This window comes from Cucumis sativus, chromosome 4 (assembly GCF_000004075.3).
Source record: "Cucumis sativus cultivar 9930 chromosome 4, Cucumber_9930_V3, whole genome shotgun sequence".
NCBI classification, from domain to species: Eukaryota; Viridiplantae; Streptophyta; class Magnoliopsida; order Cucurbitales; family Cucurbitaceae; genus Cucumis; species Cucumis sativus.
Genome location: NC_026658.2, coordinates 16,540,521 through 16,566,669, shown reverse-complemented (window position 1 = coordinate 16,566,669; position 26,149 = coordinate 16,540,521). Strand labels below are relative to the sequence as shown.

At 31.7% G+C, this 26,149-nt stretch overlaps 2 protein-coding genes across 3 annotated transcripts; one reads left to right on the top strand and one right to left on the bottom strand.

Moving 5' to 3' along the window:
* Positions 1–707: 707 nt before the first annotated feature.
* Positions 708–8,905, bottom strand: LOC101205267 (RING finger and transmembrane domain-containing protein 2). 2 transcript variants are annotated; one of them, XM_031884336.1, is made up of 9 exons: positions 8,198–8,905; positions 7,368–8,069; positions 5,894–5,970; positions 4,114–4,282; positions 3,449–3,537; positions 3,103–3,267; positions 2,913–2,990; positions 1,956–2,059; positions 708–1,305 (listed from the first exon to the last, which is right to left on the bottom strand). In XM_031884336.1, exons 2-9 carry the CDS (start codon positions 8,023–8,025, stop codon positions 1,200–1,202), a joined length of 1,446 nt encoding a protein of 481 aa, XP_031740196.1. In that variant the 5' UTR covers positions 8,026–8,069; positions 8,198–8,905; the 3' UTR covers positions 708–1,199. The 2 variants fall into 2 exon arrangements, with proteins under 2 accessions (XP_031740196.1, XP_004142726.1); XM_004142678.3 differs by having other exon boundaries at positions 7,368–8,014; positions 8,198–8,903.
* A 13,624-nt stretch (positions 8,906–22,529) lies between these two features.
* On the top strand, positions 22,530–25,333 carry LOC101208713. Its single transcript, XM_004142619.3, has 2 exons — positions 22,530–23,420; positions 23,628–25,333. The coding sequence occupies exon 2, from the start codon at positions 23,994–23,996 to the stop codon at positions 24,948–24,950; it is 957 nt and encodes a 318-aa protein (XP_004142667.1). The 5' UTR covers positions 22,530–23,420; positions 23,628–23,993; the 3' UTR covers positions 24,951–25,333.
* The last annotated feature ends 816 nt before the right edge of the window (positions 25,334–26,149 follow it).

The following is a 26,149-nucleotide window of genomic DNA, read 5'->3' as shown; positions in this document are numbered from 1 at the left end:
GGATTATTCAATCTTAGATTCAAACCTAACATATTCAAGAGACGACGTAGTTGAATGATTGAAATACGATACAATTTGAGACATTGGTAACGAGATTTTAGCCTAACAAAATAAAAGGGATAAAACAGTCAAATTTTTCTACATTTCTTAACATTGAATAGTCTGTTTTAGATCATATTTGTCTTTTATTTAGATAATCTTTGAAAATATTAAAATTATCTGATCTTTACACTACACAAATTTCAGTCTTCATCAACGCAAAGAAAAATGGACAAATCTTAAAGAAAACGTGTCCAGAGCTTCTGCCAATATTATTTTTGCATGGACACACTTCATGGCAGACATTTGCCCACATTGCTAACGTTATGTCGACATAAATGTCCACTCTAATTAAACTCGTGGCTAGAAAAGACATTTTCGTCCACAAAAGGAAGGTTGATAGAAAGTTCCCTACGATAATGGTACTTCAGGGTAATATAGAATTTCTATCCAAATTTTATAGTTAACCATACGGGCTAAACACATCTTTTTCTCTTCCCACTCAGACACACCATGTTGTCCATTTTAGTTGTAGGTTTTACCATCAAGCACAAGAGTTTCTTCCTAATCAACACCATATCAATGTTAGTCTCTCACTCAATCTAAATTCATTAATCAATTTGCATCTCATTCGAGTTAGCTTTCATAGAAAAAAAACGTTAAAAAGATATCCAATTCTAAAAATTCATCATATTCACTTCCTTTCTTAATTTTCAAATCAAACAAAAGCACAGACTGAAGAGCCAAAAGACATGTCTGACACTGTGTATGTGTATATAACAATTACTAGAGTCCAAAACATTCTCATTATATGCATTTGGACTAAATTATAAAATCGACAACACAGCAAACTGGCTTTGCTAATAAATTTACACCCCAGAATCACAATTCATAAAATTTTCATAGAAGGGTTAAACTCCTCTCGAACATCCACCGTTCTTTGCTGTAGCACAAAAAGGACTATAATATGTATAAATGTCGATTTTGAATTTGCCTTTCCAACTTCACAAGCCCCAGTCTTTTGCTTCCTCAATTGGCAGCAGCTACACAGTATTTAGTTAGATGTACAATTTTGTGTAGGGGTAAACAAATGCAATTGGCTGGCTTCCCTTCACCTCTTCAAACTACAAAGCCTTCTGAGGGGCTTTGAAGTAAATGGCTTAGAAAACCTGGAAAAACAAACTTGTTGATCCATCACCAAATGACCTCAGATCTGCGGGTTTAACCAACGCCCTACACAATGGACATGTCCGTTCCCGCTCAAACCTGCACATAGCACCAACCAGTCCAAAATTGGTATCAAAGTGAACAATATATTAAGAACACTAAAGGTAGGTAAGTTGGCATTTATTTGCCCCCATTCTCCTTCCTTTGGACGTTTTAGTTCCGAAGTCCTGGTTAATAGAAGTAGGACAAAAAATGCTAGTTTTGTTTGAAATCTAGTTTGGAACAAGATAACAAGACTCGAAAATCAAAATACCAAGTAATTCGAAGTACATCATCTAAGTTTGCTCAAGATTAAACCACCCCGATGATGGATTGCCTTCTCCCATCTCTATCCATCTACTTACAACAATTATTCCCTTACAAAAACTACCCCCACTAATTACCATATTACCCTTGTTATCAAGTCCCAACTCCGCAGAATTTCTCATCCACTAAGCTATGTCTATAACATTCGACAATTGAACACTATTAGTAAGTAAGTTGTGTTTCACACATTGAAAAAACCAGAAATGCGATAGTTTAACCATTGGAAATCACAAATGGTCGAACTTTAAGGCTCCACACCATAAGATGAGGAAACCTTTAGTGCTGGATTACTGAAATTGAAATCAACCTCTTAGCAAATGATCAGTACAACATATAGATTGTGAGAGTATGAAGCATGGGAGAATTTCATGCAATAAACATACCATTCTGATACACAATCTTCACAAAATATGTGTTTACATCGGAGAAGGATAGGAGCATGCATCTTCTCTTGGCAAATAGCACACAAATCACCTGCTGCGCTGACCTGAATTAGGCAAATAACAAGTTAGATGTCAAGGATATTTTGTTCTGTTCCTTTTTGTTGTTGTTGTTGTTGTTGTTATTCTTATTCTTATTATTATTCTTGTTGTTGTTATTCTTGTTGTTATTTTTATTATTGATATTATTATTCTATTATTGTTATTATTGTTGTTGTTATTATCATTTTTAAAAAAATTACAAATTCGCCAGCAACCAATCTGCCTATAGGAAAAGTTTGAAGGAACCACTACAGAGTACAGACTACTGAAGGAGAGAAAACGACCAAAATTATGATGAAAGTCGCCCCCAACTAGAAGGGATGACACCAACATGAGCATAGAACTCAAGTGGTCAAAGAACATATTACCATTCAAAAATTGATGGTTCAATCCCTCATCCAAAGAGAACACACAAAGAAAAACAAATAAACAAACCAACAAAGTCTAGAAGAGAATACATTATAAGACTAAATACAAAGAGAACCTAGGATTGCAGTCCACAAACCTGCAAGACTTTTCATTCCACCCCCAAGGGTCTTTCCTAAAAAGTTTTTTGCTTTCCTTCCAAACAAATATCCCACAAAACAGCTTTTATGGCTTAAAACTGAATCCATGGTTGCGTTATCGAAACTCAATTGATTTTTTTTTTTTTTTTTTCATGAAAATAAACCTACAAATTTAAGATGCTTGCAATATTTCGTTAAATGCAAACGTCCTGAGATGAGTTAAGATGCAGCAAAGACACTCAAGGATTCCCAGAAAAGTAAAATAAAATGCATTAAAAGGAAAATATAAATGGCATCCTGCAGTAAAAAAGTTTAGTCGACTGGAGAAAGGCATAAATGAGATTCAATTTACCTGCTCTGATGTTGCATATGCCCCATAATGCACCTCTTTACGTGACAGTGCTTTCAAAGCAGCAAAGAAGGATTGCACCTGAATTCCACATCAAAAAGAAAAGTGAGACAGGGAAGGGAGATAACAGAGAGACCATCTGGTGACAGAATATAATAGTAAAAATGAGTTCAAAAAGTAATAGAAAACTTACCTTTTCAACAACAGATGTGAGTTTGAAAGTTAAGTATAGTCCCGTCAATAGTGACGAAAATAGACTCCCATACTCTTTGTTCAAGAAGAAACGATACCAAACAGGAGTAGGCAATAAGGCACGGTACAGTAGTAGCAAATATTCGACCAAAGTTAGCATTTGACCCTGGAGAAACTGTGGATTTTAGGTGCATACTCACAGACTGACAAAACATTTGCAAATTCTAAATTTGCCACTTTTTTTAAAGAGAAATAAACAATGAGCTCAATAAAAGGATATTTGTTACTGAATCCAAAAGAAGTCTTTCATGAAGTATACAAAAGAGCCAACTTCTATGTTATCCCACCTGTTTACGATAATTGCGACCTCTACTGTTCTTGTAATACATCAATAGAACACACTTGACCACCATCACTGCCTGACGGACCAAAGTGTCTGAGAAACCAACACAAAATCATATATTTAACCTAATTAGTTACCAAAAAAATCGTTTGTGATTTACTTTCATAAATTAGAAAGCAAAACTAAAAGGCATAACTAAAAACAATTTAATCAGTAGTAACTAGTAAGATACTGACATAAATGCAGTATTCATTTTTAAGCAAGTAGATCTAGAAAATTAAAAAAAAATACTAAGTCAATTCTTTTTATACTTTTCTGATCTTGTAAAGTTTAAGGCTTTCAACTGGTGTAGTGTAGTCAACAGAAGTCTTTTTATAATTGTTACACTTTAATTTGATAGGAAAGTGTTTCTTTAACCCTTGGCCTTTGCCAGTTAGGTTATCCTCTTTTGTTTTTTGTTTATTGAATGAAGTGTTTTAAGTCTCCAATTAAAATAAATAAATAACTATCAGTCAGAGAAAATTTGAGAAAATAAATAATTTGAAGAAAATTATGTGACTAGGCAGTCTAGCATAGTTAGTAAAAGCACTTCTTTGTCAATATAACATGTATAGATTATGATCGGTGAACATACACTAATAATCAGTAAAAACTTTAACAGAAGGTTACCATTCACCATAATGATGAAAATAGCATGCCAGAAAGGAGGAATCGCTCTGGGAGGACACATGATCAACGGATATAAAAGGTCATCATTCTGATACCACCAGTACACACCAATAACATGAATAGTGAACGCAAGAGAAATGCAAACCAAAACAGAAATTTTTCTCTCTCCCTGCAGGAACACCAATAAAGCCCATGTTTAGAAAAATGGAATAAAGAAAAAACAACAGGAACAGTACAGCAAGATTGGTCATTGCCATATATAAAGTGATCAGGTATTAGCCAAACTAACAAGTAGAGTGATTCAGGATACTATTTCTGATAATCAAAACGAATTTGTTTCAGGACAAAAGTTTTAAACCCATCCCTAACTGGGAGGGCAGAACGAGTAAGTATAAGAAAGTCTACCCTGTGAATGGCCTGGTCTATACTCAATCTTAAGAAGGCAAATGATTCTGTTGATGGTATGAAATTACAAAAGGGGAGCCCAATAGAGAGATTACAAAAGACCTTACAAATTGAAAGGAGATTGAAATAGCTATAGTGATGGAATAAGGGTTGACTGGGGATTTCGGGGAGCAAAACTATTAAGAAATGGGCTGAATAACTTCAGATAGAGGAAAATAAAATCCAACCACCATGAAAGAGTTAAGGAAAGGGGGATCACACCATTTCAATTGACGAGGCAGCTGATGCTAAAACATGGACGTAGATATTATAGTTTTGTAGCTCTATCGCATCAAAAGAAAAATAGTTTTGTAGCTCTAGATGCCCACATTTCTCTAATATAAAGTAGCCCCAGACACATGTCCAAACCTCTGATATAAAAGGAAGCTTAGGCTCATCAAAGTTTTCCTGTTTAAGGTAGCTTAAGCTGGAAAGGGTGAAATTTGAGGATGTCTTGGGCTTTAACTTTCATGACTCTTCAAGATACCAAATAATAAAGTGTGACTTATCATCGATGTTAACTTATCCACATAGACCTTCTTGTAGTCTCCTAATGGCACTTACCTTCTTCACTTCTTTAAACAAATAATAATAATAATAGTTTTTATATAAAAATATAAAATCTATACATATATTAAATGAAAGTTTTGTTTATATTTTCAAGTGCCCCAACGCCAGCTTGCACCTTGACTATTCTCATGGGAAAACTGCCTAAGTCTATCAAGTTTGATTGTCAAGTAATTTGTAGAAATTTGGTCAGCTTATGTGCAGCTCGACTAATCTCACGAGACAACTGTCTGACCCTACAACATTTGGGTGTCAAGGAAACTCGTAGGTACAACATTTGGGAAATTTCCTTTGGGTGTGGTGTCGATCATGAGTTCAACATTTGTGCACCTTAACTAATCTCACGAGACAACCGTCTGACCCTACAACATTTGGGTGTTAAGGAAACTCGTAGGTAGGTAGCGTAGGATATTTTTAATTAGTTATTGAGACTATATTTCCATTTTTACCTCTAGACCAACCCATTTTTAACTCTACAATATATTTATTTCCATCAATGAAACATTGGTTATTCATTAAAATAATACATGTGTTCGTGTAATAAGTAACTTGTAGGATACTGAGTAATAAATTCTAAGTAGGTGGTCATCATTGCTTGAACGCATTCTCATCAAGCCATTTATGGTTCACATAGGAACCTATTAACCAATGCCAGCGTAGGATATTTTTACGTCCTACTTTCCTTCTGTTTCATACTCCAACATACAGACACACACACACAAAAAAAAGCCTGCAAGGAACCCAAACATTAAAATATGCTTTAACACACCTTCAAAGCTGTTTGTTTTCGCAAAATATCATTTGACTTGTACATGAAAGCAGCGATCCATATTGTCACAAAGAAGCCTGCACGTTTAGGGCACAAGTATCAACACCAGAAGAAGAAATCATAGAGAAATATATGTGGAGACATGTAATATTAAAACAATTTAATCTTTTATAAATGTAAAAACAAAATAACGAAAGCATTCTTAAATATTTCTATATCTGACTTTACGTTATAATCAGTTCTGTGTCAAATCAAATATTGATTAAAGGTGATAGACTTTTGATTCTACTTCTTTTCCTTTCTTTCATTCTAAATTTTAATTTTAACTAAAAATTTATTGGCTTTTACGTTCTTGTTGTTCAACATCTAAATCACCTTGACACAATTAACTCTTCAAGAGAGAAGAAAAAAAAACTCTGAGGTATCTTATCAAAGGGAAAGATATTTACATGCTTCAATTTCTGAGAATTGGATTAGTTTGATACAGATGATGTTAAGTTCATCTGAGCTACAATATAATAAACACATAAATACAACTAAATATCTCTCAAGGAAACACATGTAAATTTTGCATATAAGCCAGAAAAAGCTTAAACATTAATAGTTAGCATCAAAACCACAAAGGATTAAACCCCCCAAAAAATGACCAATAATTAGCATCAAGATCATGATTTGATAAATTGATATTAAATTAGTTAAAAAGACAATATAATTATTAAAAGTAAATAAGTAAACTAATACAAGAATATAACAAAATGACTAACAATGCACAAGTTTATATCTAAATTTGAGAATCTAACAAAAAAAGAACTAATATCCTTGTTCATGGATTTTTGTACAAGGGAAGTTTACATCTCAATTCATCAGTTAAATTTTATTTTAACCCTTGAAAACATGATGAAGTAGATGATATGAGCTTCACATTAATCTTTATGGATAAAAAAGTTTGATCTTAATTATTAAGTAATTTGTCAGTTTGTCTATTCCTATCTTCATGCACTATACTTCAAAATTTTAGAGTTTATAGAAATTTAAATGAGGTATAATTCTTGGTTTACTTTGATAGGTTGAGTTTTCACTACTGTTAATACAACATTGATTGTACATTGGAAGATTATTTTTTCCCAAGTTGACAGTTTGTAAATTCTGCTCGTTCGTTTGTTCGCTTTTCTATTTTCAATTGCATTTGGTAATAGGAAAGTCACCAAGTGATCATAAAAGTTAAATTCCATTGATTTTCAAAATTTCCGTGATATTTCAAGAATTTCATTCAACTTTATTCAGCTTTTTTTCTCATAGAAAACGATCAAAGACAATAAAGCTAAAGAGCACATATGCTTGCTCCATAAAGACAATGCAGTAGTTCATGATTGCCCATAATCCAGCCACATTAATGACAACTTAAAATTGGAAGTAAATAAATGTTTGGTAACCCATAGTAATTTAAGATCATGAATAAAGTCAAGGCAGGTACCTTGCAAATGCTGTCGAATGAAGACCACCAGTAGAAGAAAACTAAATGGGAGTATCTGCTCAATCCCCCGAGCAGCCTGTTGAATGTCATATCTCTGATAAGAAGAATCCCTGCTATTTCCTCCAGCTGCCTCCGAGGCATCTCCATCAGCACCTGCATTTATCGATTCAGGAATACCCTCTCTTGCACCGCGTTCATTGGCAGACTCACCCTGGCTAAGCTCCGACCCCAAGGTCACAGAAGCCAACCCTGAAACAGATTGCAAAGACACCGCATTCTGACCACTAACATCCCTCGCTTGCCCAACTACTAGTCCAGCACCATCCCTACCATGTTCTGGTTCCCCTGCCCCAATTATCCTAATCGAAACCTCTCCATCATTGGTGGCACCCGAAGATTCTTCAATATGGCTGCGAAGATGGTCTCGAAACCCCGAAGGCAGTCGAGCACTTATCAATGCCTCTGATTCTTGATGACTTTGACGGCCACGAAGAAGACCCGAATACTCTAATAGTGCAGAAAGCGGAGCCTGAATAATATTTGAGGCAGCTAACATTCCAAACCTTCTTGAACTACCACTGGTGGAAGCAGCTCTATGAGAGTCGGGGTCGCTACCAGACCCTTCCATTCGGGTGAATGGCCTAACCCTAATCATCATAACATTCTTGACAATCAATTCAACAACATACGAAAAATTTGACCCTAACATGAAGAGGGAAGACAAATTTCCTTGTAAAAGAAGCAATCTAAAGATAATGAAGTTGAAAGCTACAAGAAATGGGCAACAAAAACTATCAAGAACCAGTAAAAGAAACAGAACTTGAAATTACCTTCTCCGCAAACGAGACTCCGTGGAGAACCTCAGATAAAGAAAAAGAAAATCATCACATGGCAACAACCCAGATAACAATATCAAATCAAAAGTACTTCTAGCAACAACAAGAACACAATAACAATACTGAATCAGAAATCAAGCAAGTGGGGCACGATCATCGGATTAAAAAAGGTCAAAGAAACCGGCGAATCATGAAAAGGGGTGAAAGAGGGAGGGGTTTGATTGGATAAATGGATGAAAATGGTGGCAGTAAAAGAAGGGTGATGGGAAAGAAGATGAAAGAATAAGGAAAAAAAAAAAAAAAGAAAGCCTTGATGGGGTTTCGATGGTGATGATGAACAGAAATGGCAGAAATTTGAGCCCTATAAAGCTTGAGGGAAGAAGGGCAAGAGAGCGAACAAGAGAAAAAGGGGAAAAAATCAAGGGGTAAAGGAAGAAAGAAGGTCAGCTCTCCATTATCAAAATCCGATCGCAATTTCAAACAGGCTTGAAATTTGATACCTTTATTACTATTACAATCTATTTGTTGCTGCCAATCATACGTGGAATACAAGCCAGAAAAATCAAAAGAATGCAAATTTTCCTCTGTTGAAATTGGAAGAACTCACTTGGTTCGGTCCATATGATCGATACATCATAGGTTGGTCCAATTTAATCTACTTTGCTTATCAATCTCATCATCTTTTGAAGCTTGGTCCTTCTATTTCTCATCCATACCGCTTCTCTAACTTTCCTCCGTACCCAACTTTATGTTTTTTTATTTATAGTAGCAAATTTAGCAATTAGATCTAAAGTATTATTACATATACAATTTACATCGTATCAAAAAAAAGTTAAAGTCTAGAAATGATAGATTATAGTAATAAAAAAATTAGTGGTAAAGCTTGTATAGACTCTGTTATATTCATACTTATTTAAAACTATTATTACGTTATTACAAGTTAATATGAATTATGCATATCTAGTTCTGTAGATTTTGAAAGTTTTACTTTTGTGTATGCTTTTAAATTGAAGATTTGTTCAAAATATATTGTGGTGTATATTTGATAAGTCAAAGTATATATGTATTTGGAATAAAATGAGCAGATCTTAAACCAAGATAAACACTGACACTAGAATTTAGTTGAAATTTATGGATTTGATTGGCCAACTTGTCTATAAGTCAGATTACTTTTTGTTCAAATACTTTTTTTTAAATTGGATTAGTTTTTCTATTTTATGTTTTGTTTAATTGAATAAGTGAATTTAACAAGAAGTAATACATTATGATAAAGTTGCAATAGTAGTTGAAATCCTACATTAAAAAGGTTGGTGATTGAGGTATTGACTTGGATTGAGTTGATCTTAACAATGTACACAATGTTTGGTACGCAGTTGGTTATTATAGTTCTCGAGTATTATAACTTAATTATAATAGTTTGTGTTTGAGGTCTAAATTATTTTAGTTTGAATTATAATACGATGTATTTAAGATTTAAACTATTTTAATTTGAGAATAAAATAGTAAACATTTTAAGAGAGAATAAATAAAATAGTGAAGGTTAAATAGTAAGTATTATAATAAATGAGACTTTTGAAATAGTGTTAATTATAACTAGTTGAGGAACACAAAATAGTATTTACTATAGTAAGTGGTGATTTTTATATTTCTGAAAAATCCTTACTCCAAACACCCCTAGTCCTTAGTGTTTGGCTCACCAACTTCACAAGTCGATGTTAAATAACTTAACTTCACAAACTCTAATATTATTAGATATTGAAGTTTGCACATTATCAATGAACTCCATTTTTTCCTTTTTTTTTCCTTGCTTCAATATTCCCAATCACGACCAACCTCTATTGTTGCCTCACTATGGCAAAATGCTCCGAAGACCACCACTTGCTACCGAACTCCCACAACTAATTTGACAATCATTTCTTACGTTACAATCATCTTCAACGTTTAACTTCGTGCGACTATCACTTTTGGTTCTCAACTTCAACAATCATCTCTCATGACCAACTTCATCCTAGTTCCTAACCTAAAAAATGAGGTAGCGGAATCTCCAATTATGATTAACTCTAACAACCAATCGAGTTGATTATATACTTGAAAGAAAAACAAAAAAACCTAGCCAATGAAAGTCTTTTTAAACTAAAGAAATCAACTAATTAGTTCATAGCGTTTAATCGTCATCTTATACATAGTTGTGTAAAAACCTTTGAGAAAATGTAATAAAAAAACATTTAGAAACTCTCAAGGCCTATCGCCACTTTGATATCACTTGTTAGAATAATAGACTTCAAAGTATCTCTACAGTTGTATGATATTGTGCACACTTCAAAAACCCCCCTCCATTATTTGTCTAACACACAAAAAAAATCATATATTATTTAGTTTACTGTGGAGTTTTTGAGATATAAGTATTATTATTATTATTTATTAAAGAATAAATATAATTTTATTATTAGAGTTATTAAATATGGGCCAGGACGTGTAAAAATTTAAAAAAAAAAAAAAAGAAGTTAAACCCTTCTTCTTCCCCTTTTACATCATCTTCATCTTCCAGTCTCTTCTTTAGGCACAGTATTGTGTTGTGAGGTCGTTTGTGGTTTTTTTGGGTGAGTTTTTGTGGACTTTGTGGATCGATCTCTACAATCCATCCACGTCAGTTCCAAATTTATTTGTTAATATCACTATGTAGTTATATTTTGGTGTAGAATCGAGGGTTTGGTGTTTCGTGTGTTGTACAATAACATATTGGAAAGCACTCAGATACATTTAGGTAATTTGGTTTAAAAGTATAATACCCATGATGTTAAGAGATGTGAATTGAAGTTGGAGTAATTAGTGTTCTTTGGGTTACTTGGGTAACCCATTAATTGCCGTTTGTGGCCGAAACTATGAAGGTGGCTATGGCAGGTGTTCTTTGGAATTAAGTTGGGTTAATTAGAAAATATGTTGCAACCAATGCCATAAATTTAAATTTTTTATTTTTTTATTTTTTTTATTTTTCTTTTGTAGGTGGTAATTAGGATTTTTGCATCTGAGTCATATTTAGGATATAATAAAATTGACTTAAGATGATACCATAATCAAATTTAGCATGTGACTGAATAAGAGTTTTTTGAGTTAGAGCTTTTAAGTAGAATTGTGATAATGTATTAATTATGTGAATACAATTCATGTGGTATGACTGTTATATGATCTGACTTGCAAACCCTGATCTATAGCATTTTCTAATTCTTCCAATGAAACAAGTGGATGAGTTTGATTTGAGATTAGTTAAATATTAGGATTTTGTTGAAATAGTGGTTCAAAGGAGGGTTAAAAAGGAGTTTACCAAGTGGCCTAAGTGCCTTTGTTGGTTTGTCATTATTGGTGTGTCATTATAACAGGTCATGGTTGTTAGAAGAATGGAAAGTTTGAAAATATTGGCTAAGTATCAAGAAGGCAGTAAAAGGGACTTGAACACCTAAGTATAGTGTCTAGGCGTTTTGAGGTTAGACTAGGCAGGCAAAGGTTGTTTAAATAACCTTTAAGGACAAAGCTATGCGATCAAGCAAGACATGTTAGGTGTTGTGATGTGTTGACTAGACATTTAGATGTGCTTTGCAGACAAGACAAGGGCTAGGTGAGCTGAGCCATGCGGTTTGACACATGAGGCTTTGCGGCAAAGTTTGGTTGTGTGCATGCGAGCAAGATAAGGGTCTAGACATTTTGAGCAAGAGGTAAGTGGAATCAAGGTGTCATGGCATGCAAAACACTTATATTTTAGCAAGCAGAAGGCGTGGAGAGGCAACCTTGCACGTCGGAGGTGACATCTCAAAGTCATGCAAAGGTTCCTATAAATAGGGCATTTCAAACGAACAAAGCTTCCATTTTACTCGTGTGTTTTCTCTCAAATTTATCCAACCAAAAGCTTCCACTTTAAGTCTACTTTTTTAGGTAAGACTTCCAGTTTAAGAAGGTGCAAGAAAGATATCCAACCAATTGAGGAAAGAGCAAAAGGTCATTTTATAAGTTCATATACATGCTTATCAAATAGTTTTAAATATCTCACAATTCTTTATAAATGACTCTTAAATCATATTAAACTCAGACATGCTAAAACTTATGGCTAGCAAATACATATAAAAATCTCTATTTGAAATTCATTTTGCCACTCACGTATATGAGCTAAGTCTTCAGCCTATAAAATTGTCCAATTTCCTCTTGACCTAAAATAACGATAGCTAAACCCAAATTAATCTCTTGGGTTTAGAAAACATCCAAACTAAAAAATATAAAAATATAAAAACAAAATGACATTTTGACGTGGTAGGCACACAGACATGGGCGGCAGGCTTGGCACACGTGCACAAGTCCTTAGAGCTTGGTTGCGTGCTATTTGAAGGGATAAGAGCCCTTTAGAGTGGAAGTAATTAACATAACCATTAAACTTAAATTTAATTGGAATTTAGAAAAACATGTATATTAGAAAAAATTACATAAATAAAAGTTAATGTGACCTAAATAAATCTAATGATTAAGCATGTTTAGAAATACAAAGAATTTGAAACTTACTCTCATTCATTGTCGACTTTGTATCAACTATTCACCAAAGAATTCAAAAGAATTGTTAATTTAATTTAATTTAATATTAAAATAAATAATTAAATTATATTTAATTAATATTGATTAATTATTTAATTTAAATGAATATCTCTGGTAAAACATATGAATAGTTATTTAATTTACTGTCATGAATAACATACAAAAAAAAAATGAAATCATTGTAAAATTTTCAAATGAACGATAGAGAGTTTGATGAATGTTGCTATATTTTGTAGATAGCTTAAATATTTTGCTAGTTTTGAAAATGTTTCTCGATTGATTATTTAATCAATTAAAACAAAAATAAATGAAACTTTTATATTAAACATAGTTAAATTATTTGGAACAAAATTACAAAATTATAATATTTATAAAATATAGCAAAAATGTACGTAATAGAGTTGAATGAATATATCACAATTAATGATAAATTAAAATTGTTCCATATTTGGAAGTATGTGTAGATAGGGGTTAGTTTGAATTAAATGTTTGGCAATTGATTTATGTGTTTTTACCCACTCTACTACCCATAGAAGTAGAGATTTATCACAATGTTCATTCCAATATAATTGACAATCAAATTTATTGTGGCTAATGACATTTGGGTTTGCACTAATTGCCTATTGATAATAGATTAAGTGTATTAACAAGCATCCTAAAATAGTAGGTGATTAAATGCTTTGATGTGAGCTCATTAAATACATAATCAACACATACATAAATTCACCTTTTATGCAACCAAAAATAATATGGAAATACTTTTTAGATTTTTTTAAGGAAAATCCTAATTAATAACACAATAGTTTAAAAAGTCAATAGCAAATATTTACTAGACTTAACCTAATAAAATGATGTTAATTAACAACACATTTACGTGAGTCTGTCTTTGCAATCTAAGCTTAGAGCTCTCCATTAGTTTATGTAGTTAATGACTGACTCTCATTTCTGTTAAATTAGAAAAATGAAACTAAATCTAAATTAGAAGCACGAATTTTATAGTTTTTGTCATCTACCAAAGTGAGCTTAGTTAAGCAATAACTAACATGACTTTCTCATCTTAGTAGTAGAAGGTTTGATAAAATTCACAGCTTCAACACTTTCCTTCCTTGGAACCAAATTTATAATTTAACTGTTTAAAAAAAGTTGAACGAAGTACAACATTACGTAAACAAAATTGATTAAAATTAGTCTTGATTTTTTTGTCATCGACATCAACAATTACAATAATAAGCTTTCTCATGATCTTCATCATAGTGGAATGAAACAAATTAAGTTGAACAAAAAAAACTTACATGTTTAAAAGTGATTCCAAAATAAATACGTTTCTCACTCATCAAAATCAAATTTACTAGGGTGAAAACTACATTTAAAAGTATAAAGTTAAAAAGGAAAATGTGATCTCAAATCTTGATAAACATGTGAGTTTGGTACCTGAACTTAAAATGTATCGTTTGAGTTTAGATTTATGAAAATAATCTCAATTGATTGCTGAGTTTTCGAAATATATCTCTTTTAGTCTTGAGTTCATAAATATTGGTTTATGAAATAGTCTCATTTGGTTGCCGATTTTTCAAAAGGTATCTTTTTAGTCATTGAATTAAAATATGTTTAAAAGATCCTAAAGTATTTTTTGTTTAATTTTTAAAATAATTATATGATATTTAAAATTACTTTTTTTTTATAAAAAAATGTTTTCGAGAGAATATGTTCTAATTTAAAACATCATATAATTATTTAAAATAAAAGTAAAAAGTTATTTGAATGATATTTTAAATCTAATACATTTTGAAAATTTGAGAACTAAATAGGCTTATTCTTATTAACTTGGAGCTAAAAGACACATTTTTTAAAACTCATGGATCAAACACGCATATTCTTGAAAACGTAGGATATACCATTGATAAAAATTTCAAAACTAAATATAAAATTTATTTTAAATTATTGACCATGTATTTTTTTTAGTAAGTTTAAATATGTCTTAAATGAAACCCTTAAAAGAATTAGATATTAAGTTGTTTTAGAAGATTGAATAAATAAAAAGATTGATATAAAGTTGGAACTTAGGAGATTTGGAGATGAAATCAATGATAACTGCCTTTATGAATTGTCCATTTAAATGGGCTGAAATTGTAGCCCATTACCTTGTTAATGGGCTTAGATGATCCAATTAACCAACCCTAAACCCAACAAGTCAGAACCAAACTAAATTTCACATCATTTGAAATATTACTCACATTTTTTTTTTAATATTTTGGTCACTAATAATTCAGTTCATGTGCTTCATGCTATGTAAGGATGGAATCTCTTAGTATTAACAATTTAGTCTCTAACGTAAAAGTTATAAAAAATTAAGTCATTGCAGATAAGAGTTTATATACGAAAATTTAAGTTATTAGATAACTGGCGTGATTAGATTTACACATACGTAATAATACGATTAAGTTGAATTATAAACTCAAAATTGGAAAATCAAATGGATGGGGAGGAGGGGTGTGGGAGGTCCAGAAATGATAGGAAAAGGTTCATGTGTATGGTTGGAAATTTGTGATTACTTGATAAATTTTGTAAATTCAATGGGAACAAAACGACGGCGCAATGTCACGGGAAGTCACTTTTTCACATGTAGAGAAAAGCTCTTAAACCCAAATTTCCCAAATCCCTTTTCCTTTCATCTTTCCATTTCCTTCTTCCCCACAACTTTGGTACATTGGTCGGCCCCAAACCAAGCAATCATATGCTAATGTTATGGCTCAACGGAAGCACGTCGGTTTGGGTCAGTTTTGATTCATAAAATCAACCGTTATCATAAAATGTTTGATTATAAATTTATTGACTTGATAAAAATGTCACGTAATTCACGTACTTTATAGAATTTGATTGAATGAACATTTGTCTTAAACCAATCGAAATGAGTATTTTTAATTAGTTGTCGAAAAAATGGAATGAATCTGATTGAGGTACAAAATGTCTTTACTTATACTTGCTACGAGAAATTAACCAATAAAAAAACTAGAACATCTAGATTTATATCTTATTATAATTGTATAAATAGAGATTTCAAGGTTTGGCAGCACTTTTAGAGATAATAATGAAATGTATAACAATATTTTCAAAGAATTTGATAAATATATCAAAATCTATGGATGATAGATAGATTTCTATTAGCTATATGTCTATCACGGATAGACTCAAAAAGTTAAATCTAAATTTTACTATATTTTTAAATTTTTTTATAATGTGTTATATATAGTGATATTTTTAGCCTAATTACTATATTGACAATTGTCTTCATTTTAAATAATTGCAACATATAGCAAAATTTGTTAGTGACAGATGATAAACTTCTACCGATGATATAGACTTAGAAACTGGACTTAATTTTACTATATATATATTTATATTGCAAAGTCTTTTGTAGTGCGCTATATCTATTAATGCCTTGAACTTGAATGTTATACTTGCAATTATCCCTTGAGTGAACAAGTCATTGAACTTGTTTAAACTTCAACTCTTAAATATTAAAATCATTTCAAAAGTGACCATTCTTAAATACCATATATGCTTTTGGATGAAAAATGATTAATTTTAAGAAATGGCTAAATTTGGACATTTAAAAATGCATTGATTAAAATGTGACAAGACTCAAAATATAAACTCCAAGATGATATTAAAAACGTTTTAAATACCATTGAAAAAAGAGTTGAGCTCAACTAGTGGTAGCTTATGTTAAGGACCACAAGTCGGTCGTATCATTTCCCTGCCCCTACTTTGTGTTTATAGTTCTTATAACTATATTTTAAGGAATTAGTGAAATGAGTGTGAGTTAATACTCTTGTTTAGAGGAATAAAATGAGATCAAAATAAAATATGAATGGACCAATCGATTTTCTTCGAAAACTTCATACACTAAAATGAACTCTTTAAAAATAGGTGTTCAAAATGACAAAAGTTATAAATAAAAACATGGGTTTGTAACGTGCATAAACTAAAACTAGTGCACGAACTAAATTGGTATTTGAACCTAACACTATAATGAACTTAACTTGTAATCAACATGACATTCTTTTTTGAGAGGTCGAAAATTTTTAATCCCCTCCATATGAAAATTAGTAAAGCATGCAACAAAGGTAAAAGATCGAGATATCATCCTAAATACATTAAAAATAAAAGATTAAACATGTTTAACGTAACTTGAAAAACAAAGTTTATAAGAAGTTGTACCTTTAAAGCTCAATTAGTTTACTGATTTGAGGTTGCTAAAGATCTAAACAACCACGAGATCTTTCCTACTATTTTCTTGCACTTTAGAATTAGCTTAATGTGATTTTAGAACAAGAAATTGAGAAAGTTTGTTTTGAGATTTATTTAATTTACACTAAATTTGAGCATATGATGTTAAGAATTAATCAAAATTAATCATCAATCATTTATAAGCATTAACATACAAGTAACGCCTGAAGTGGATAAATCTACTAAGTGATGTTGGATTTTTTCCACTTAATATTATATAATTATATGAAATTTGTAATTTAATTAATCCAATTAATTAATTTTCAATATAATTATATGATATCAAATTTTTAAATAATAAATAATTAATAAAATTTAGAAAGAAAAGATGTTATTCTCACAAATATGATAAGTAATTTGATATTGCAAATATGACAAATAATTAGATATATTAGATGGTTATGATATAGCTATCCGCTTCTAAATTTGCTACTTTTGTAATTTAAAAAATGTAATGACATAAGTCCTATTATCATAAATTTTTTACTATTTTTAGAAAATGATTCTTAATATTTTATTATTTATTATGATCAATTCATTTGAACTAGTTCGAATCCCTATTTGAAAATTTAATATTTAAATTCTATTTAAATATTATATATAATATTTTTAGCAATTCAATCTCTAATTCAATTCGAATCGTTTAAATTTCTCGATTCACATTGTTATGAGTTTAATTCTATAATGAACTACTAGAGGGATCTAATGAGACTTACATATCATGAGCTCCAACAATTCAAGATTTACCAACTAAACTCTTTTAACCTAATTAACCAACATTCATTAACTAACAATATGACTATTTACTATATAGCTCTTGGTTGCACTCTCCCCACCATATAATATATTTGTGTCCACTTGATATAATCATGATTAATAAGTTGATTCTTCACAAGTTGTTAGTACCTTTTGACTATATCAAAATACCATTTTACCTCCGAAATTGCATCTTATTCCTTAAGCCCCAATTGATTTTCTAATGAACAATTGGTTTATGCATGATCCAACTAATAAATTGAGTCCCTCTCAGTCCAATGGTTGACCTAACGGGAATGTGAGACCCCTTATTCTAAATCTGAAGTTAACACTTAAGGGAACAACCCCTTTATTATCCCTTAACGTTGGTAGAAGTGAATTTTCTCTTGTCGCACCCTATGTCATCGACTATCTACTCGGTCTTACCCCTAACATGGGAGGTCTAATAGACTAGTGCTGTTGAACTACTCTCACCTATGTATATCTAAGGATAATCCCAAGTAAATAGAATGTCATAGTTAATTAGCACATGACTAAAGGTTAAGTTACCTAGGTTTTCAATGTCGAAATTGTTAGTTTTAAATAGCAAATGATGTTACAATGTAAAAGTGACTATTTCATAATTCAGTCTTATGCAAACTCTTTTATATAAAACATCCCCATTCACATGTCTTTACATGAGCAATTTGAGATCACACCATTTGTACTAAATACAAATTGGGTCAATTTGGAAGTGTCTCCAAAATAAGTCACCCAACCCAACCCTATTTCTATTCTATAGTCCGTTTAAACTATTTACTCAAAATTGATCCACACTTAATAATGTCCCTACGTAAAGTTCAAATACTCATATTATAGCTATACATTTATCTCTTATTCAAAAACTAATTTATTGAACAATATGTGTGTAACTTGAAGAAATGTAGAAGCTAGAAGTGAAATTGGTGATCTCATGGATATTGAAGTTTGAATTATAGATAAAGAGTAGTTTTGAAAAATAAATAATAATAATAAGTTGTGATGGTTGATAATGGAGCCATTACGTGCTGACCACCAACTTCAATTTTAGAGGACAATACAATTATACAATATTGAATACTTACATTACTTTCTCAAAACACATATTCATTTCTATGACCAAACCCTAAGATTTGAGTATTAATTATGGAGGGGGAGGGTAGGATGGTCATTTTTGGAATTACACCTCAACCCTTCTTCTATAATTTATGGTCTGTATTTATACAATTCCAGCATATTAATTCATGTGTATAATTTCTGCTCTACTCTGTTTCTATATCCAATAATATATACATAGCAACAATAATTTAACATGCATGATCATTGCCCTCAAATAATATGTATTTCTTTTCAATTCAATTATACCATTTTCTTTTTATTGCTTATCTACATTATTAAAGTTCCAAAATCAAACCAATTAAACTAAAATATCTTTTTCAATTTTTTTTTCTTCAAAATTTATTTTTGAATGACTTGCCTTTTCTTTTCTTTTCCAAAATGTCTTAAATTTTTTTAAAATTAATTAAACATTTATTCCAAATATACAACAAAACGACGTGGCTTAATTTAGCTAAATCTTAAAAGTTGTGTCAATTTAATGTCTTTGGAGTTGAGACTACAAAGTCATTTATCCCTTTTAACCAACCTAGTGAATGGACAATCTCTTCATTTTTAGTGGAGAATTCGAACCAAGAGTTCGTAATTGTCTCATACGTAATACTAGTTGAATCAAAGTTTTTGTTTGTCTATACAAGTTTTTTTTATTTAGTTTATGGAAGATTTGAAAGTTTTATATATTTAAATGCAAAAACTATGGTGATTAAATTTTATATTTAAAATTGGTTAAAAGGTGTATATTTTTTATAAAGAAATTATTAATGGGTTAAAATATTGGTGCTGATATGGTCGAGGAATCGTTTCGATATTTCCATTATTCTGTTATGATATGGTTATATTTTCTCTAATTATGTGTTGAGTTAATTACGTTTGATTCCGTTGGTTTCCAATTTAAATTACTTTTACAAAATGTATACATTAATTTTTTTTCAAAACACACAAATATTATTTATGTAACGAAATCGAAAAGTCCAAAAGTGATATGAGTCAAATATTTGACTTTATATTTCGAATAATTCATCGCTTCTCTTTTTCTTTTGCAAATTATTCATCTTCTTTTTGACATTTTTTTCTTCTATTTTTATTCATCAATGGGTTTGGACCTCTAAGGCACCCAAGTTTTGGAAGAAGTGAGGAGATAAGTAACTCTGAATATGCATATATCTCCGCTCGCCGCCGTCCGACGAGGAGATGAGAGATAAAATAATATATAAATTCTTTTCACTACAATTTTCTTTGAATTTCATAAACGTTAACTTGATTAACTAAAATCATGAAACGTTTTTGGTATTAATATTATTACCGTTTTGGGTAATTTATTGACCCACAATTTTCTCCTCATTATTACCCCAAACGTTTTGTGACCGTTGGTCATCCCCACACAAACTACTATATATACATCCCAGCTTTCGCTCTTCGTATATAGAACAAAAAAAATATCAATCTTTCTCTCTTTCAGATACTCTCTGTAATAGTTTCCGAGCAAAATCGTGTTTGTCATTGAGTGTTGTGTTGATTGCCAATTGATTTTCATGCAAAATCAATTGAGGGTTAGAGGTTGTTTTATCCTGGGGATGACGAGACAATTATCTATTTGCACATTCTCGAGCAAAGCCACGAAACGTTTTAAAGAGAGTGTGTTCCATGATCGTGTGGATACAATCTAAATCTAAATGATCGCTTACCATAGTCAACACAGTCATTTATGTTTGAAGCATCTTTCTCACAATCGTGTATCATTTACTACATGATCAGATATCATGATCGTTTAGAAGAAAATTACACGCGCACGTGTGGTTAATTAATCGCATGTTGATGAAATCATCTTTGTATTTCTCGTTGTCAACTCTGTCTGTAGCCTTTTTTTTTTATTTTCAAAATTGTATTTTGCTAGTTTGTTATATTTTTTAAAAATCCCTTATAATATATATATATATATATATATATATATATATATATATATATATATATATATATTTTGTATCATTTCAAATGTAATATTATTTACTTGCTTATTTTAGGAATAGCTATAGTTAGTTAGGGATTAGTTAGGGATATTTGATAAAATTTTATATTCCATATAAGTCTCAAACTATCAATGTCACTAATAGAAAACTCGAGATAAAATTTGAACATTTGTTATTTTTTAAAATATTCTTTTCTATAAAATTTTGCCATATACAAATTTTTTAATTTTATTTCAACAATAACATTATTTCGACCAATCATCAACATCTATATGTGTTATATTTTAAATGATATCTATATCAATGGATATTTTTGTAAGTAAACAAAATTTTCCTTCATCTTGCGAAAAACTAAGTTACATTTACAAATAAAAGTCATACAATAAAAAAGTAACGTGTGACAACAACACTATATGGTATTAAAGTTGCATTTATTTTTAGTTGATGGGTTGAGACATACTCATATACATGTATACTTGTTATGAAGACTCTATTGTTTTTAATGTTGATTATATCATTTGGTTCAAAATCCCTTTCCCTATAACACATGATTGTTATTAATAAATTTTTTACTCTTTTACAATCCAATCCATATTTATATTCATCAAACTGTCATCGAATTTAACATTGGTTTATCGTAAAGTGTTAACTTTATGAAAATGAATAGTTGAATAGACATTAAAAATAAAACATAGTTGAAATGTTATAAAGAGAGAGTATGAGTGAATTAACTCCAAATGTGTAGTATAGAAGAAAAACGACAAGGAAATAAATACTTGTAAAAGTACAAATTTGAATAAACTAAAATAAAGAATATGAAATCATAACTACAAAAACAAAGGTTAACGTAAGATTTTACCAACCAACTAAAAAAAAAAAAATACAATTCTTAGGTCAATTTCCAAGTGATAAGACTCCAAAAAAGACAAACCCTTTAATTAAGTAATTAATTTTAAAATGAAACCCACCAACATTATAATTCTTTTAATTATAAAAATCCATGTAATCTCTAATAATAACATGGGATCCATGAACCATAAATCATTATACAAATTTTTTATAAGAAAAAAGGAAGAAAATTGACAAAAAGAAAAAGAAAAGAAAAAGAATACATATAATACAATTGTAGAATACAATAACAATATCACATTCTTTAAAAAGAAATAAAAAGAAAGAAAGAAAGAAAGAAAGAAAGATATAATTATAATATTATTGAAGAAATGGTTTGACCATGTAGCGCCACGTGGAACTGACAGCCAGTGAAGTTCGAAAATGACGTTTTTTTCTTTTTCTTTCCTCAGTTTTCGCCGGTGAATTTCATAATGCGATTCTGAATTAAAACCAAAACTACGGATATGCGATTCTCAATTAAGTCCTTGTAAATTTTATAATTAGGTTTTAGTTGTTTTGATAAAATTTGATTAATGGTTTCTATTAGGTAAGAGAAGTAGAAAAGTGTATTTGAATTTGAATTTAATTACTACTTATTTGTATACTTGAATTCATTTGTATTAAAGCTAAAATTTGTTTGGTACTAAAAACGTAAAAGCTCTAAAATACAAGGACCTGATAAAAAAAGAAAAATCTCTCGCCGTTCCTAAAAAATTTCTTCCATCTTTCATTCTTCATCCCACTACTCGCTACTCCCAACTCTGCCGAGTCACTCGATCCGAGTTCACAAAATCATCAAACACATTCATCTCTCTCTCTCTCTCTCTCTCTCTCTCTTACCCTCCTTTCTCTTTCTTTCTTTCTGTCTTTTTGGCCAATTCCTTTGTGGGTTCGTTGTCTCAAGCTCTTCTTCCACCTCCATTTGCCGTTTTAACGCCGCCATTATTACCCCTTCTTATATCTTCTTCTTCTCTGTCTTCCATTTTGCTTCTGTTGCTCTGTTTTTTCTTGGAACTGAGAAGAAAGGAGAAAGAACGGTGGTGGAGTTTCCTTTTTCTTTTGCTTTCTTCTTCTTCTTCAAATCGTCTTCTGTAGTTAGTTTTCTCTTCTTGTTTCGGATTTTGGTTGCAATTTCTGACAAATGAATCTGTATGTCTCTTTCGTCGTGAGACGGGTGTTTTGATTCTTTTGGTGCTCTTAACGATTCCTCTACTCGTTTTCTTGAACACCCACATCTCGATTTTTGGTTTTTTGGACTGGGTATTGTTTTCTTTCGTTAATCTCTTCGATTTCGGCTGTTGGGTATTGAGATTTGGTTGGGAAATGCAGGATGTGTTTTGAGGTTTTTTGGGGTTTTTGATTAAGATTTCTCTATTGCCTGCCGTTATGTGGGGCGTGGTTCATGCGATGCCTTTGCTTTGAAGCTGTTGAATGATGATTTTCCTCAAGATTCTAGGGTTTATGCGTTCGCTTACGGCTGATTTCTACTGGGTTCGGTTCAATGCTTCTCGGGATTTTCAAGAATTTGTGTTGTGATATGGTTTCTTTGCTCCTCTAGCTCTGAAATTACCACACATTATCGCCATTGGAACCAATTTAATCAGGTACTTGCTCGTCTATTTAACAAAAATTACCTCGGTTGCTGAAAATTCAAGTAGCATTGCATTCTGGGTCAGATTTCGAATCCGCCATTGTTGTTGCCTTGCAAAGCTTTAGGGTTACTCTTGATATTGTAACGGTGAAGAATCTGATTTCTCTGTTTCTGTGAGATTCCATTGATTCTCCTCATAACTGTTCTTTTTGTTTACCAGTCTTCGGGAGCTTCTTTTTCAAGGATTCCAAAAGGGAAAAAAAGTAATCTCTGGAAGAGAATAAGGGTTTTTGCAACGGTTTAAATTTATCATCCCTTCCTTCAAAGCTGCTTTTAGGTTTTTGGCATTTCGTCCTTCAACCGAGAGCATATATTTTGAGGGATTTCCGTTTACAAGTTATTAATTTCTCTTGCCTGAGGAGGGGCATATGATTTATTGCCTATTTGAAGATCTTTATTGCGTATCCGTTCTCTTTGCCGTTATCACTTTGTGGTATTTTTTAACTCTAATTTGGGTATTGTTCTCTTCTCTGGTTGAGCTGAAATCTACTTGCATTGGTGTGAGTTGTGAGATTTCAAAGCATCCATGGGGCTTCCTAGAAGTCTCGTGATGCTTATTCTTCCAATGTGCTGCTTGTTTTTGGCTGATTCGGTTATGGTTCGATCAGCTGATACTGGTTCTTCGATGCGTTCTTTGGATGCATTTCTCCAGGAATATGCTTATCAGGCACTGGTTAATCCGAAAACTGGTGTTCCTTATGATGCAGCCGCCCCCTCGAATTTGACAGGGATTAGCATTAGAGCAATGAGGCTGAGAAGTGGGAGTTTTAGGCGTTATGGTGTTGATTCGTTCAAGGAGTTCGAGATCCCAACTGGTGTTATAGTGCGGCCATATGTTGAGAGGCTTGTTTTAGTTTATCAGAATTTGGGAAACTGGTCTGAAGAGTATTATGCATTGCCTGGTTATACTTACTTAGCACCAGTTTTGGGTCTTCTTGCTTACAATGCCTCCAATCTCTCTGCTACAAATCTCCCTGAACTCGAAATGAGAGCTTCTGGGGACCCGATACATGTTAAGTTCGACAATGTCAAGTCTCTCCCAGATGGGACAGTTGCAAAGTGTGTTTGGTTTAATCTTGAGGGAAAAGCCAATTTTAGCAGTGTGGAGTCTGGAAACACATGTTCAACCATCCAACATGGCCATTTCTCTATCGTTGTCGAGTCAATCGCTCCTTCCCCGACACCACTATCACCCCCGGGGACTGTAATCCCCAATGCACCTCCACCACCTTCAAAGAAGGAAAACAACACTAGAGTGTGGATCATAGTAGGATCTGTTTTGGGTGGAGCATTGCTATTGGTATTGGTCTCACTCCTCATTCTGTGGCTTCGCAAGCTAAAGCAAAGAAACAAAATGGATCAGATGGAGAGGGCAGCAGAATCTGGAGAACCTCTACAAATGGCAATAGTCGGTGACACAAAAGCACCCACAGCGACCGTGACAAGAACGCAGCCGACTCTTGAGACAGAATACGTGCCTTGAATTCTCTACCGACCGATGTTTCATCGGGTACTAAGATATTCCTCCTGCATTCAAACATATTCATCCCTTTTAGTAGATCTCTCTCACATCTCATTTGATATGGGTTTTTTTTTTCTTTTCTTTTTCCTCTCATTTTTCTTTTTCATTCCCTGATCCATTCCCTCTCTGCTTTTGATGGTATTCTTGTGAGTAGTAGAAGTTTTTAATGATGATTTTTGTGTAAATCCCGTTTATTTCCTGATACATGTAATGATGAATGATTCATTGTTTGGCACAAAAAACGTTACTGAGAAGAGATTTTCTTCTTCTTGTGTATCTGATGAATTTGGTTTTATGCAATTTCGAAGGTAATAAAGAGATTCTCATGAAATGTTTTGTTTGTTTGTTGGTTTTGTTTTGTTTTGTTTTTCTTTCTTCCCTGCGTGTGAAGTTATTATTTCGTCGGTGGCTTTTGTGTTTGACTAAGCTGACTTTAGAGATAAAGTGATCTCATCAAACAAACCGCAATATCTGTTCTCTCTGCTTAAATTTCAATTTTTAAAAGTAAGTTTCGATTACAAATTTAGTCCCACGGCAAGCCTTCGAGATAAAAACAATGTGAGACTCGTAAGTAGATACGGTATATACTCTCTACTAAAAGGTCGAATCTATTACTTTTTACCTCTCTATATGTTAGAACTTAAAAAGAAGTTATTATGAATCATTTCTATAATTACTATAAGTTTGAGTTTAACAACAAATTGTGTGAATAAAAATTTGAAAGCTCAATTTGAATATGATATTTGTATGAGTTTAAAGGTATAATTGAAACGACTGTTGAGGTTAAAGATGTTTTTGCAATTTTAATTTGGTCAAAAGAGTAGAGTGATTAAAACAGGAAGAGTAGGTACAAAACTCAAAGTACTAAATTTATAACTTTGGCTTTTTTTTTGTTTGGGTTATTATTTTTGTCTACTACATATTAATGATACATTCAATCTAAATTCCTCCTAACTTCAGGCTTTATTTTAGTTTATTTGTTGACATTGACATGTTGGATTTTTGTCATTCCTTTCCACTAATATTTAAAATGAAGATTTCTTTTTTAAAATTATATGAAACCCCAAAGGGTTTGATTGAGAAGATGATTGGGGATGAAATGGTGGGCCCATGCAGGAGAGAAAATGGAATTTGGGGAAAGCAAAATATAATTAATTATT

Excerpts from the sequence above, each read along its gene's own strand:
- LOC101205267 (XM_031884336.1), bottom strand. The coding sequence starts at position 8,025 with ATGATGATTAGGGTTAGGCCATTCACCCGAATGGAAGGGTCTGGTAGC. Across the intron at positions 3,268-3,448 it reads GTCGCAATTATCGTAAACAG|GGTCAAATGCTAACTTTGGT; the intron begins GTGGGATAACAT and ends CAGTTTCTCCAG. Across the intron at positions 2,060-2,912 it reads CATATGCAACATCAGAGCAG|GTCAGCGCAGCAGGTGATTT; the intron begins GTAAATTGAATC and ends TGCCTAATTCAG.
- LOC101208713 (XM_004142619.3), top strand. The coding sequence starts at position 23,994 with ATGGGGCTTCCTAGAAGTCTCGTGATGCTTATTCTTCCAATGTGCTGC.